The sequence below is a fragment of the Mauremys mutica genome, chromosome 2 (assembly GCF_020497125.1).
Source record: "Mauremys mutica isolate MM-2020 ecotype Southern chromosome 2, ASM2049712v1, whole genome shotgun sequence".
NCBI lineage: Eukaryota > Metazoa > Chordata > Testudines > Geoemydidae > Mauremys > Mauremys mutica.
This window is the reverse complement of record NC_059073.1, coordinates 42,889,340-42,904,473: the sequence shown is the minus strand read 5'-3', so window position 1 is coordinate 42,904,473 and position 15,134 is coordinate 42,889,340. Positions and strand designations below refer to the sequence as shown.

Genomic DNA, 15,134 nt, shown 5'->3' with positions numbered 1-15,134 from the left:
TTCTCTGGTTTCTGTTGAGGCCATTAGAAAAATATGGAGGTTAAATGTATATAGTCCATAAATGTAAAGGTTCATCCACCTAGTACAATAAAGACCCCTTAAATTCTTAGCTGGCTACTGCACAAAGTATACGTATCTGTAACTAGGTATTCACTGGGAAGGGTTTCACCATATGTGACAGAAGTGACATATAAGCAGTGGCGGATTAACAAATTTGGCACCTCTAGGCCCTCAAAAAATTGCGCCCCCACCACCTCACCTCTGCTCCCCCGCGGTAAGCCTGAAGAGGAGGGGAGAACAGGAGTTGTGGCGTGCTCGGGGGATGGCGGAGGTGGAGTGGAGGTGAGCTGGGGCAGGGAGCGGTTCCCAGCCTCCTCCCCCGGGTTACGCCCCGCTCCCACGGGCCCCAGCTCACCTCTGCTCTGCCTCCTCCAAGCGCACCGCTACTCGCTTCTCCCTCCCTCCCAGCGCTTTCGCGCGGCAAGCCTGGGAGGGAGGTGGAAGGAGGGAAGCGTGGTGCGCCTGGAGGAGGAGGCGGGCTGGGGATTTGGGGAAGGGGCGGAGTTGGGGAGGGGTCATGAGCAAATTTGCCACCCCTGCAAATTTGCTGCCCTAGGCCTAGGCCTTGTTGGCCTAGGCGATGATACGCCGCTGCATATAAGCAATGTTCAAGTTGAAAGTAAAGATTGTAGGGGATTCTTAATGCCCAGAGTCAGTCTGATCTAGAAAGCAAAAGCCCAATAAAACAGCAATGAACACTACAGAGCTAGCCCTAACTGCTTTCTTTCCTTCTTCCTTTCCAACTCTTTTGCATTTTTCTACTTTTAACTTGCAATTTAATTTGGTAAGAAAGTAAAAAATATTTTTTTTTAAATTCAGAAAGGCTGTTATCCTGCTTTTCCTGGGGAAAAAATACTAGTGCTCAGTTTTTGTGTATTGGACTACAGGTGAACGGGCCTCAGTTTAATCTAGCTGCATGCTTATATGACATTCAGCACTGTGTTACCTGAATGGTGCAAGATTCCTTATCAGTTTGTCTGCTACTCACTCTATTTCATTAGTCTGATGTAGGGTTATTTTCTTCGTTCAACAGTCATATAATTAAATACTCCATAGAAGTGAATGTATTTAAAGTCATTTTATTTCTCGAACTAGCTTAATGTGATATATTTGTTTTACTGGACTCCATGTCTCTTTAAAATCCACAGTATTCAACATTTAAGATATCTGCCTTACTGTGTATGAAAATAACTGTTCTATAATTTGTGTTTTATTTATATTAACTCCATGTAAAATTTTAACTCTTAAGGTAGAAAACTTGCACATGGGTAACTCCATTCACAAAAACGTAATTTCAGTAAGGCACAGAAATATCTTAAGTACAAAATATTTTCAGGCATAAATATATACTGCTTATTATGGCTTTGTTGTATGTTTCACAATAACACATGGAGAGTTAAGATTTCTGTGTTTGTCTTGGCTGTTGAAAATTAATTTTAGAACCTCTAGATTTTTATAGTATCCTTAACAAGCAATTTATTTTCATGTTCGTTATAGTCACCATTAACTGATCATGGTAATGACTCATGTTTCTTTTTTCAGTGCCCCATGTGTGCAGTATAACTGAGCATGGTTGTGATCACTTCTGTATTAACACTCCTGGCTCCTACATGTGCACATGTAAACAGGGATACATTCTGAACGCTGACCAGAAGACTTGCAGCAGTAAGTTATCTTTTCTAACTTCTTTTTTTTTTTTCTTATTCCCATGACACATGCAACTCTCACACCTTCAATGAGGAGAAAAGAGAGGACTCAAGTGAGCATAAAACCATTGGAGGTCTCCAAAACAAATTAGATGGGGCAAAGTTTTGCCTCTTTTTTGGTAAATGGAAAAGCTCTTGTGAACCCTTCCAAAGCCTGTCAGCTTTAAGTTAATTTTTAAAAACTGTAGCATTGTACTGCAACAAAGTGAAATGGTATTTATATTTGTTGGTGTATGAAAGCCAGAGGTCTTGGAAAGAACCAAGACAGGAACACAATCATTTCCATACCAGCTCTAACCAACAGTCCATCTCATCCAGTATCCTGTCTCAGGTCATAGCCAGTACCAGATAGTATCGGAAGGTGCAAGAAACCCCTCAAGGGACAATGATGAAATAACTTGAGGGGAAGGTTCTTCCTAACCCCTATCTAAATCATGAGGTTTTATATCCTTTCAATAAACTGTTTAATTCTTATCTAACATAATTGTGGATGTTCTTGTTATTCACATAAATGGCTAATATATTTTTTTAATCTAAGCAATTAGCCTGCATGATGCTGTATAGCAGTGGTTGCCAAACTTGTTCCGCCGCTTGTGCAGGGAAAGCCCTTGGCGGGCCGGCCTGGTTTGTGTACCTGCTGCATCTGCAGGTCCAGCCGATTGCGGCTCCCAGTGGCTGCGGTTCGCTGCTCCAGGCCAAGGGGAGCTGCTGGAAGTGGCAGCCAGTATGTACCTCGGCAGCAGAACAAGTTTGAGAACCACTGCTGTATAGTAATGGGTTCCACTGGTTAATTATGCTTTGTATAAACAGTATTTATTTTTATCAGTTTTACATTTGTTGCCTTTCAATGTAATTGAATATCAAATTGTTCTTATATTATGTGAGAGGGTAAATTGGAGGTGCCTAATTTACCTTCTCTGTACCATCCATCCATTTTAAATATCCTTATCTTGCTGTTTATTATGTGTGGTACCATCCACTATGAGCAAGGCACATATTCACTCTTAAACATCTCCATATTAAATGAAACAGTCCCAGTTACTCCAGCCTTTCCTGATATCGAAGTCTGTCAATGCCTTCTATATCTGCTATCTATCTTCTAAGAGAGGGGGATCAGAACTGACTACAGTACTCCAGGTGAGGGTACCAATTATTTAAAGATAATATATTATTTTGACCCATTCTTTGTGCACCCTATCATTTTGTTTGCTTTTTCTGACTACTCTTTCACAATGAGATTTCATCTGTGGGGTCTCCCCTTCTCTGTAACAAAATTTTAAGAATAATACTTTTTACTTCTACAACTTCTTCCACCCAAGACTCTCAAATTACTTTGCAAATATTATAAACTAAACTTCACAATACACCCATGTACACTTTGTATTACTTCTCCTGCACGCTCATGTTACACATGGGGAAATTGAAACTTATAAGTTACTTGTTCAAGCTCATGCAGCATATAGGTATTGAATCCAGATCTATTGACTCCTATTCTTGTGCTTATCCCATTCTTCCTTTTGATGAACATCAATTCCAAAATGTAGTTTAAATTACTCTGCTCTCCCAGTTTCCCTGCCTCAAAAAAGATTAGAAAAGGAAGTCTTCTGAGACTTGCTATTTTTTTTGTCATGATGACGTCAGATAAATTATCTATTGTCTCACTCCTTCCACAGCTCGTCATTTTCATAGAACAAATGTATTTTTGAAGAAATATTCCCTCTTCCCCGGATTTCTAGACTAGATCATAGTTCCTGAAAACTGGGTGAAATTCAGCATTTTTATTTTATTTTCTCTTACTTTCACACTGTTAGCTCCCTCTCAAAAAATTGAACCTGATAACTGAATTTAATTGCTATTCATTTTTGGATAAGATCCTTTCTTTATTAGCTCTTGCTGTTTTCTATTATGTTATACGCTTATGTATCACCAGAAACTCAACTGGAATTGCAGATTCCGGGCTCTATGGGTATGTCTGTACAGCATTTTGGAACGAGCCTCCTAGCCCTGATCGACGGAATTGGGCTAGTGGGGCTGGCCCTAGCATTCTAAAAATAGCTGTGTAGACAGCCCTTTGAAGTTGCATTGTGAGCCTTCCTTGGTCAAGTCTGTTGACCCAGATGGGAGGCTTATTCCAGAATGCTGTGTAGACATATACCTTATTCTGCTTTCAATCTTTAGTGGGACTTCAAAGTTGTCAGTTGGAGTTGTGTGTGCGAATCACTAAGGGGAGCATCGCACAATGGCCTTTAATGTGTTAGCATTTCCACTGCTGTTTCTGCAATAGCATTCTTTAGAGCCCAGTTTCTCCTCATCCTGTTCTTCCTTCCTCCAGCTGTGATTCAAAATATGCAAGATTAAATTTTACATTATTCTCCCATACTTTGTCTTAAATATGTGTTTTCTTGTTTTTCCATATTTGCTTGCTTGCATGAATGCATCCATCCATCCATCTGTCAGTTAGATGACATTTGGTTCCAGTTAGCTAAACTCAAAAGTGAAATGAATTGTGTAGTCTGCTCTCAGGATACTCCCTACTGGACATATTTTTACATCACCAAACAGTTTGAGGCAAACAGCACTGTACGTGCTGGAGAGATCAAGTATGGAAAGAGAAGATGTGTTGTACATTTGGTGTTAAGTGCATTGGTAGAGTTGTGTGGGGGAAGCTTATACAGACCCTGACCTACCTATTGCTGTTGGCCTCTGATTTTCACAAGCACACACAAACAAAAACACATTCCCTACCTGACCTTTGTGCAAAATAAACCTCTGTCATGTTTACATTTAGGGCAATACATTATCAACATGAACCAGATGTATTTATCTAAGTTTATAAGTTTAATTTTCCATTCTTTCCTGCATAGTTTCCTTATTTAGATATTTTAACACCTTTTTAAATTAACAAATAGGAAGTGGTGAATAGCTATGTTAGGAGAAGAGGATTCAAAGAGCAGCTGGTGTATTTCAGAAGAATTGATACTTTGTTTTCTGTATTGTGTGCCATTCTGCTGTGAGAATGCAGCAGATTGGCAACTCTTATTGTTAAGAGCCCTTAAATTAATTGCAGTCACCAAGGTTTTACTGACTTTAATGCAGACTGGAAAAGGTGGTAGTTCCCCTGTATGTACGGATGTCTTTTTGACTCCTGTATTTGATACATTTCATCATGAAACTGTTAAATTAACATACAGTTTTCACAGATTAATTTCCCATTAGAAAGAAGATATGGGCTCATCTGGCCCACTGGTGCCCCTCTTAGTCCACTTCACCCCTTTGACTGGAGGTAATTATGTATTCTGCAGGTCTCCCAGTCAGGGTGCAGTCCTGGGGTAGGTCTCATTGGGGACACCTCTGTGTTGTTCCTCTATGCTGATGCAGCAGCTCCTGCACTGCTCCCAGTAGAACACTGTTCCCCTGTGCTTGGGTGGTGTCCAACTCAATAGTCAACTCTGGGGCAGCTGTAACGTTCCATGCACCAGCTCTCATAACCTAACTGCCTTCAAATGATGCACTGCACCTATGACACCTAACCCACTCTTGAGCAACAGTCCTCCCAAATGCCACGAACCGTTTCCTTTGTTCTGCTGTCCTGTGACTGCTCAGCACATTCATCTCAGCAACAACATTTGTAATTTTGAGACCATCCATATAAACTTGCCTGCGACAAGAATTCTGGTGCCTGTTTACAAAAGCAGCAGCAGAAGGTAAAATAACTTTGTAAAGCTTAAAGGAAATCAAGAGAGCAGAACATATCTTACTGCACATCAGCAGCTAACAATAAAGTGATGAGTGTTCAGAAATTCTCAGGATTTCTCTAGCATGTTGTGAAAAGTCATAGCTCACTGTGTGACAGAACTGTACCTTGTTGGTTCATAAAATCACTGAGTAATGTCTATGTTGTTTTTACATTATGTTGAAATATGTTGCGGAAATGAGGGAGAGCTGTAGTCTGAGCAGGGGTCTGAGGCAAGAACTTATTCTCTCCATGTCTTCAGACAAATCACCTAACCTCTATGTCTCACCTTCCTCCTCTGAATCATATATTGATTCCACTGTGTTTGCACCCCTTTTTTTCCCCTTAATGTTTCACAGATATTTGCACAAGCAAATATTGGTCCTATGACTGTTTGAGGGATGTGAATTTTGGCTCACTAACCATAAGAACATAAGAAAGGCCGTACCGGGTCAGACCAAAGGTCCATCTAGCCCAGTATCTGTCTACCGACAGTGGCCAATGCCAGGTGCCCCAGAGGGAGTGAACCTAACAGGCAATGATCAAGTGATCTCTCTCCTGCCATCCATCTCCATCCTCTGACAAACAGAGGCTAGGGACACCATTCTTACCCATCCTGGCTAATAGCCATTTATGGACTTAGCCACCATGAATTTATCCAGTCCCTTTTTAAACATTGTTATAAATGTTAAATAGCCTTCACAACCTCCTCAGGTAAGGAGTTCCACAAGTTGACTGTGCGCTGCGTGAAGAAGAACTTCCTTTTATTTGTTTTAAACCTGCTGCCTATTAATTTCATTTGGTGACCCCTAGTTCTTGTATTATGGGAATAAGTAAATAACTTTTCCTTATCCACTTTCTCAACATCACTCATGATTTTATATACCTCAATCATGTCCCCCCTTAGTCTTCTCTTTTCCAAGCTGAAGAGTCCTAGCCTCTTTAATCTTTCCTCGTATGGGACCCCCTCTAAACCCCTAATCATTTTAGTTGCCCTTTTCTGAACCAAGATTTGTTTAATCAAGAAGTAAAATATTTTAGAACTAAACTGAATTTTGAGGGAATAGAAGTAGTTTGTAAGTGTTATCTAATCAGGGAACAAGAAAACAAAACAAAACAAAAAAAGAAAAGAAAACAAACATGATTTTCATGACCAATCACATAACTTGAATAGAGAATTCTGACTATTTACTAATCAAGTCCATACCTGCTATAAATAGTTGGAGATCAATCCTTAGGCTGGGATTTATTTCTATTAATTATTTGTCAAACAATTTTGAACTAACATGTCTGTAATAACAGTGGCACTTCACAAACAGACGCATATACCAAATTAATTGTTCATGAAAAACAATGTAATCAGCACAGGCTCCAAAGAGTGTTCTAAGGATTAATTAGTTAATATTTTTCTTTTTTCCCTTCTTTGTTAACAGCTATGGAGGAGGGTGATGGTTGAGGTGGATATATTTATGGGCAATTCTATGGTTATATTTATTTTGTGATTTTTAATTTATGAGATAAATGTCCAGAGGATAGGCACCTTTAGTTGTATTTTATACATTTGAAGAAATAATAAATATTTGTAACATGCTTTGAAGATGAAAAGTGCTACTGGTATATAAGTGTTAAGCATTATTATCTGTTCACTCAGGGTACCTAATACATTTGTAAATATGTAAATAGCATTATATTGGCTATAACTGAAAGGTTTGAGAGCCTTCCATTGGAGAATCTTGACATTCTGCATTAAACACTGAAGTGATGTAACTGCATTGTGCTTGGATTATACATCTCTCTATATATATCTATGTGTGTGTCTTGCAGGCTACCCATTATGTTGTCTTCTGTGGAGAAGCAAACTGTTATTTCACAGCATAATATTTTCAAAACAGTATCCTAAACTTTGAAAAGCATTAATGTCCTGTATATTAGTTTCTGGTTTAACTTTCTATTTCTAAAAAAGAACTGTTTTAACAAACAATGTTCACATTGCATTCATTTTACATTATACTTGTTTATTTAAATTAATCCCTCACATTGTTTTTGAGCTATATACAGATCAAGTTTATATGTCAAATGTACTAAATTAAGTGGTGTAGCTGATCTACATTTTTCTACTGAAATTTTACATAAAAACAAAAAGAGCATTTTTTTCAAAATTAGTAATTTTTGAGATTTTTTATTTTAGAAATTTTCTGTGTTTTGTTTGACAGAATTGAAAAACACAAAAGATGGGCCTTTTTCTCAGTTTTTGGTTTTTCTATTTATTGGTTTCCTTTTTCCTTTACCCTGTCCCCCTTTTGTCAGTGGCAAAAGGGAAAAGGAAAAAAGGAAAAGTAGAGGGAAGGAAAAATGTAAAACCAAAATATGAAAAAAAAAATGAATACATGAAACATTGATTAAGTTCAGACACCTGCAGAAGTTTGTTTGTTTGGTTTAAAAACAAAAACCCAAACTTTTATTTTTCAACCAGTCCACTAGGGCATGATCCTGACCCATTCAAGTAAATGGGAATTTTACTATTGACTTCAGTGGGTGCAGGATCAGGCCCCTAAGCAGTATATGATCACTCTTGAGAGCATAAAATTTTCAAACTTTGTCCAGGAAACATGTGCTCTTGATTAGAATGTGTCATTCTCTGATGACTTATTCATCTCTTCCTGAACAGCATTTTCAATATACAAACCTATGCAATATAGAAGGTAAAGGAGTCTCATAGTTATGTGATTTTTTTTGCAGCCCAGGACCTATGTGCTGTGGAGAAACATGCCTGTGAACAGATCTGTGTGAACACACCTGGGTCCTATGTCTGTCAGTGTTATGATGGCTATGGGCTCGATGAAGATGGAAAGAAGTGTATCAGTAAGTATTATCTTAGAAATTCCCATTGGCACACAAGCCAAAGAGATGGGAGACAAGATTCAGTTCTGGGGGGCTGGTTTTTGGAGGGGAGAGAGTTTGACACACACAACCTGATTAATTTTGTTCTGATCTCATTGACTTCTGTGACCAAATTTTGCAGTCAGGTTAAGTTAAATAGTATGAAAGATTTTTACTTTTTCAGTACAAATAAATGTACAGTACAGCCACAAGCCTTGATAGGAAATTCTTCTTTCTCACACAGATTTTAAGCATAATATATTGTACATAGATTTGTTGTTAGGGATTTTTTTCAATGAACTCTGAAATAGCAAAAAGGTGAAAAATTGCCCCAACTAATTTCACACAGGGTTATGCTGGCATTTTGAAATCAAGTACCTGATTTTTCTATTCAGAATCCATGTGGGTTGTCAGCAATGGTACCATTTAAACTGGTATCATAAAAACAAACAAAAGCATAGACACTACTCTCAGAGTGCTAGTAATACTACTCTAGGGTTGCTATCTCTTCAGGTAAGAGTCAGATCCTGGGAAAATCTGGAAGAGGGTAGACATTCCTTGAAACATCTGTTTCCATGCCAGGGTATGCGGAGGAGGTTTTCCACATCTGTTTCCAAGGAGTGGCACTAAAAGATCACTATGTAGTGGTTTGTTGTGTGAGAATCAAGTCATGGGTGGATTTTGGGTGGGCATGGGGGGCATTCCCCCTCCCCCCCTGCCCCGCACCCCCAACGGCAAGCCTCGGGGAGGCAGCCTTAGTGTGCTATATAAAGAGTTCTGCAGAGGAGACAGGAGACTGATCTGAGCTTATGCCCTTGAGGCAGGCAGGGAGTCAGAATTTTGTTTATAAACAGAGTGGTTAACCGTTGATTAAGATAAGAAGGGGCTGTTAGGATGTTTCCTAAAGTTAAATATCTGTTCCAACCTTGGTGAACTACAAAAAGTAAGTAGCCTAAGTGATAGAAAGTAATTGTAGATACGGGAATCGAGACAAGTGATGCAGGAAGTGCGGCTATGCCAACGAGAGACTACCCCATGTCCTGTGTAACTGCAAGCCCCATTCCAGAGCCTGGCAGCTGCGGCATACCACCATCCAGAATCACCTAGTCAGAGCCATCCTGCCACCCATAAGGAAGGTGGCTGTGAACTCTGCCATCCCCGGAACTGACAGCCAACTGCGACCGGACATCGTCATCACCAGTGAGGACCAGAAGAAGATCATGATGGTGGACGTCACAGCGCCCTTCAAGAACAGGACCCCAGCCTTCCGCAACACCCGAGCTCAAAAGGTAGAGAAATAGGTCCCTCTAGCCAAAACCTTGAGAGCTAAGGGTTACCAGGTTCAGACACATGCACTGTTCATCAGAACCTTAGGCACATGAGACTCCAGTAATAAGAGAGTGTTGAGAGAATGTGGAATCGGTCAGCGCTACGCTCGGCTGATGTGGCAACTCATGGTGTCAGACACCATCAGGTGGTTGAGGGCCATCTATGTAGAACACATCACCGGACATCAGCAATACCAGGCGAGATGAGATGGAGCGCCGATGAGAAGCAAAATCGGAAAGTAACCAAAATACCTCCCTGATGGATTGTATTTTCTAAATGGACAACCTACCCTAAATTCTCAATTACTGAGGGACAATCTTCACTCATTGCTATATTTGCTTTCCACAACCAACTCTAACTTTTCATGAGTGATGTATCCGAATACTTGAATGCTAATATCTAAACTGTATTCTTAAATTTATTCACTTAAATTTGGGTTATTGCTGATTATGCACTTTATTTATCTTATCACTTTAAAAACAAACTTTGTATTTGTGGATAATCTAAACACTATACCCAGATGTACAGCCACTCTTTTTTCTTAACTTGTGTACTATATAATTTTTTAACATTAGCTTTAATAAAATTGTCTACAGTTGTTTCGGTTGTATTCAAGAGGTAGTAACAAAGTTACTCATATGTTTCTTTGAGAACATAACTGATTTTTTAGACAAAGGAAATGCGGTAGATATAATCTATCTGGATGTCAGTAAGGCATTTGAAATAGTTCCATGTGAGAAATTATTAGTTAAACTGGAGAAGATGGGGATTAATATGAGAACTGAAAGTTACAGAAGAACTGATTAAAGGGGAGACTGCAACAGGTCATTCTGAAAGGTGAACTATCAGGCTGGAGGGAGGTTACTAGTGGAGTTTCTCAGGGATCAGTCTTGGGAGCAACCTTATTTAACATTTTTATTACTGACCATGGCAAAAAAAAAATGTGTGCGCGCTAATAAAATTTGCAGATGCAACAAAGTTGGGAGGTATTGCCAATATGGAGGAGGACTGGAATACCATACAAGAAAATCTGGATGACCTTGTAAACTGGAGTAATAGAAATGGGATGGAATTTAATAGTGCAAAATGCAAGGTCATGCATTTAGGGATGGACTAACAAGAATTTTTGCTATAAGCTGGGGACTTATCAGTTGAAAGTTACAGAGGAGGAGAAAGACCTGGGTGTATTGATCGATCACAGGATGACTATGAGCTATCAGTGTGATGTGGCTGTGAAAAAAGGGGTCCTGGGGTGCATCAGGAAAGATATTTCCAGTAGAAACAAGTGTTAGTATCATTATACAAGGCACTAGTGAGACCTCATCAAGAATACTGCATGCAATTCTGGTCTCCCATGTTTAAGAAAGATGAATTCAAACTGGAACAGGAGCAAAGAAGGGCTACTAGGATGATCTGAGGAATATTAAACCTACCTTATGAAAGAAGACTCAAAGAGCTTGGCTTGTTTAGTCTAACCAAAAGAAGGCTGAGGGGAGATATGATTGCTCTCTATAAATAATCAGAGGGATAAATACCAGGGAGAGAGAGGCGTTATGGAATTTAAGTATCAATGTGGCCTCTAGAACAAATGCATATAAATTAGCCATCAACAAGTTTAGGCTTGAAATTAGGCAAAGGTTTCTAACCATCAGAAGAGTGAAGTTCTGGAGCAGCCTCCCAAGAGGAGCAGTGGGGGCAAAAAACCTAACTGGCTTCAAGATTGAGCTTGATAAGTTTATGGAGAGGATGATATGTCAGGACTGCTTACAGTAGCATGCAGCCCATCGTTGACTGCCTATAGCAAATATCCCCAGTGGCTGGGGATGGGACACTAGATGGGGAGGGCTCTGAGTTACTACAGTGAATTCTTTTCCTGGTGAGTCTTGCCCACTTGCCCAGGGTCTAACTGAACACCATATTTGGGGTTGGGAAGGAATTTCCCCCCAAGTCAGATTGGCAGAGACCCTGGGGTTTTTTTTGCCTTCCTCTGCAGCATGGGACATGGGCTACTTGCACGCTTAAACTAGTGTAAATGGTGAATTCTCTGTAACTTGCTGTCTTTAAACCATGATTAGAGGACGTCAGTAACTCAGCCAGGGTTTAGGGGCCTAATACAGGAGTGAGTAGGTGAGGTTCTGTGGTCTGCAAGGTGCAGGTCAGACTAGATGATCATGATGGTCACTTCCGACTTTAGTAAGTGTATCTGAGTAAGAATATACATTACAATTTTAAACCTAATCAGTGTCTCTTAAGTGACTTGCCATAAGATGTCAGAACATGTTAGTATTAGAGCTGAGTGGATCTAATATTTAATTTTCTTTCTTGATATAGGAATTAGATACAGTGTCAGATAATTTCTAAGTTGTTATCTGCAAAAAAACCCTAGCATTTTCAGTTACGTAGCCCCTGGAATCATGATGAAAGTTGCCCCTTTCCCCTCAAAAAAACCCCCAGAAATGGCACCCCTGTGGGCAGGCACGGAATTTGTGCACACACACCCATGCACGTGGCCCCGTTAGCCTGACTGGAGCCGGCCCCCCAAATATAGACAGATTCTAAGGGGTGGCATTTCATCCAATCCTAGGGTGGCACAGCCGCCTTTTTTTTTTTTTTTGGTTTGCCACTCTGGCTGCCCTGCGCACTGGTGTTTTTTGTTTGTTTGTTTTTCTTTTGTTTCGCTGACGACTTTCAGTGCACCACTGTAGGGGGTGGCGGTGCAGAGGAGAGAAGCACCCTGCTGGGAACAGCCAGAGTGCAGCCGCCACCCACCCAGAGGCTCGCCCGCGCAGCCGGGGGAGGCAGCTGCGAACCACCAAATAAGTGGCACCGAAAGTTTGCTCCGGCATCCCTGCACCCTTGTTGGTTTTTTGTTTTGTTTGTTTGTTTAGTTTTTGTTGTTGTTTTTTTGTTGTTGTTTTTTTTGCTTGGAGCAGCAAAAAAGCCAGAGCTAGCCCTGAATATAGAAGTCAAGCTACACCTATGAATCAAGTCTGTCTGTAGAATGTGTTGGCTAAGCATAGTTCCCTTAAAGGAACAGGGCATTCTGTGCCTCTAATTCATACCATTGGCAGTAAAGAAACAAACATAGGCCCAGGGTATTGCAAGATGAAAGCTAGAGAATGAAAATTCAGGAAAACAAATATTAAATGTGAAACAAACTTGTCCTTAAAACTTTGTAAATAACTCATTCTTCACTTCTTCCATACTTATACCACAGTATGTTTTAGGGTAATCTAGCTCTTCAGGCTGTTTTCCTTCTCACAAGCCTTCCTTCCTGGTCTTATATTTCAGGAGAATGTCCTGTTCTGGTATCTTCTGTCAAAGAACTAATAAGTGCTAGATGTTTGCCTTTCTCTTTCAGGCCTGGGTTCAGGAAAGCACTTAAGCACATGCTCCAAGTTAAGTTGAAATTAATGGGACTTAAGCAGATACTTAAAGTAAAGCATGTGCCTAAATGCTTTCCTGAATCGGAGTCTAGGCCCCTGCACACAATCCCACCACAATTCTTCTCAAGTTGTAAGAAATAACAAGTTTCCATAGCTGTACCTTCTTTCAAGCTAAATTCTTGCCAGTTTAAAGCCCCATAACACAATGTAATCTGCATCTTGACTGCCCACTTAAGTAATTTCTTAGAATGCCCTAGGAAGCAGGATGTTAGTTCAGTATGTAAAACAGGTAATTGCCCATACCAATGGGCATTTTTCATGCCATTTCCCATTTTGTTTTTTATGAGCGCTATGGTTTATGGTTTATGCAGATGAATCAACTGTGTGCTTAGTCCTTTGAAATGTTTCAATTACACTTGATCTCATGATTTAAATATGGGAATACTTACTTGCCTCAGCATTCTTCTTAGCTCATTGTTTTGTTTTGTTTTGTTTTGTTTTGTTTTCCTTTCCTGGATTTGCAACTTTTTGAAGATATAAAGCATATGGGTTTATTTACACCCATAAGCAGATGTGGTTCAGATCCGTGTCTGGCTTTTCTGAGGACATTCATCGGCTTGTTTCACAATGAATGCATCAGAATTTTTTCATGCTACGTAACTGATGCTTCTCCATAGGTCCTAGGACTCAAGTATCATTTTACGTTCTTGTCCCCTGAAGTTGGATTCTTTGTAGCTGGCCTCCTATATAGAACAGGCCATAGAGTTTCACCCAGTTACCCCTGTGTTGAGCCCAATAACTTGTCTGACTGAAGCATATCCTCTAGAAAGGCCTCCAGTCTTGATGTGAAGACATCAAGAGAGATAGAATCCACCACTTCCCTTTGTAGTTTGTTCTGGTGGTAAATCACACTCACTATTACAAATGTATGCCTTATTTCTTACTTGAATTTGTCTGGCTTCAGCTTCCAGCCATTGGTTCTTATGTCTTTCTCTAATAGATTAAAATGCCTTTTATACCCAGTATTTTCTGCCCAAGGAACTTATACAAGATAGTCAAGTTACCTCTTAATCTTCTTTTTGATAAACTAGCCTGATTGAGCTCTCTAAGTCTCTCCCAGTAAGGCATTTTGTTTCCAGCCCTGGTATCATTTTTGTGGCTCTTTTTTGCACCTTTCCAGTTTTTCAACATATTTTTAACAATGTGGTCACCAGAAATGGATACAGTATTCCAGTATTGGTCTCACTAATGCTGAATAAAGAGGGCTAGTGGAACTTGTGGATATATGTATTTTTAAGCATATAAAAGATTAACTTTAAGTTTCTCTGAATCATAGAATATCAGGGTTGGAAGGGACCTCAGAGAATCATCTAGTCCAACTCCCTGCTCAAAGCAGGACCAATCCCCAGACAGATTTTTGCCTCAGATTCCTAAATGGCCTCCTCAAGGATTGAACTCCCAACCCTGGGTTTAGCAGGCCAATGCTCAAACCACTGAGCTATCCCTCCCTCACCAAAGAAAGGTGGTCACATTAGCTAACCTATATAACCTCCTGTTATCATCACTGTTCTCATCCTCCCTCACTATTTCTTCTATTGTGTATTACATCTACTTGTAGCACCTTGTCTTAAACTGGATTATAAATTCTACAAGGCAAGGGCTGTGTCTTCCTTTGTATTTTTATAGCAACTAGCACAATGGGGCCCCGATCCTCATTGGGACCCTGGGGCACTACTGCAATACAAATATAAATAAATACACCTGCTTCTCTGGGGATTGTTTATAGGTTCTATTCTGATGTCAGCTCCTATCCTTTCTTTAATACACAAAAAGTACATGTTTTTCTTATTCAAACATTAGTACATTTCTATGTAATTTCTTGCCTCGACATTCTAGTTGTTGTCTTTTCAGTCTCTTCACCACTTCTCCATAAAGTCTTTAATGTTTTACACAGAACTGAGCTGCATCTTTAATTTTTCATGTTTTTCCCATTTCATTCCACTAGTGCGTTGGCTTCCTTTGAAATGGAGAATCAAGTTC

At 39.9% G+C, this 15,134-nt stretch overlaps 1 protein-coding gene across 9 annotated transcripts in view; it reads left to right on the top strand.

Moving 5' to 3' along the window:
• Positions 1–15,134, top strand: part of MATN2 (matrilin 2) — a 110,669-nt gene that overhangs the window by 46,575 nt on the left and 48,960 nt on the right. For all 9 annotated transcript variants that reach the window (XM_045003741.1, XM_045003738.1, XM_045003737.1 and 6 more), the window contains exons 4-5: positions 1,603–1,725; positions 8,239–8,361. In XM_045003741.1, the coding sequence (XP_044859676.1) occupies positions 1,603–1,725; positions 8,239–8,361 (246 nt within the window). The remainder of the gene's footprint in view (positions 1–1,602; positions 1,726–8,238; positions 8,362–15,134) is intronic.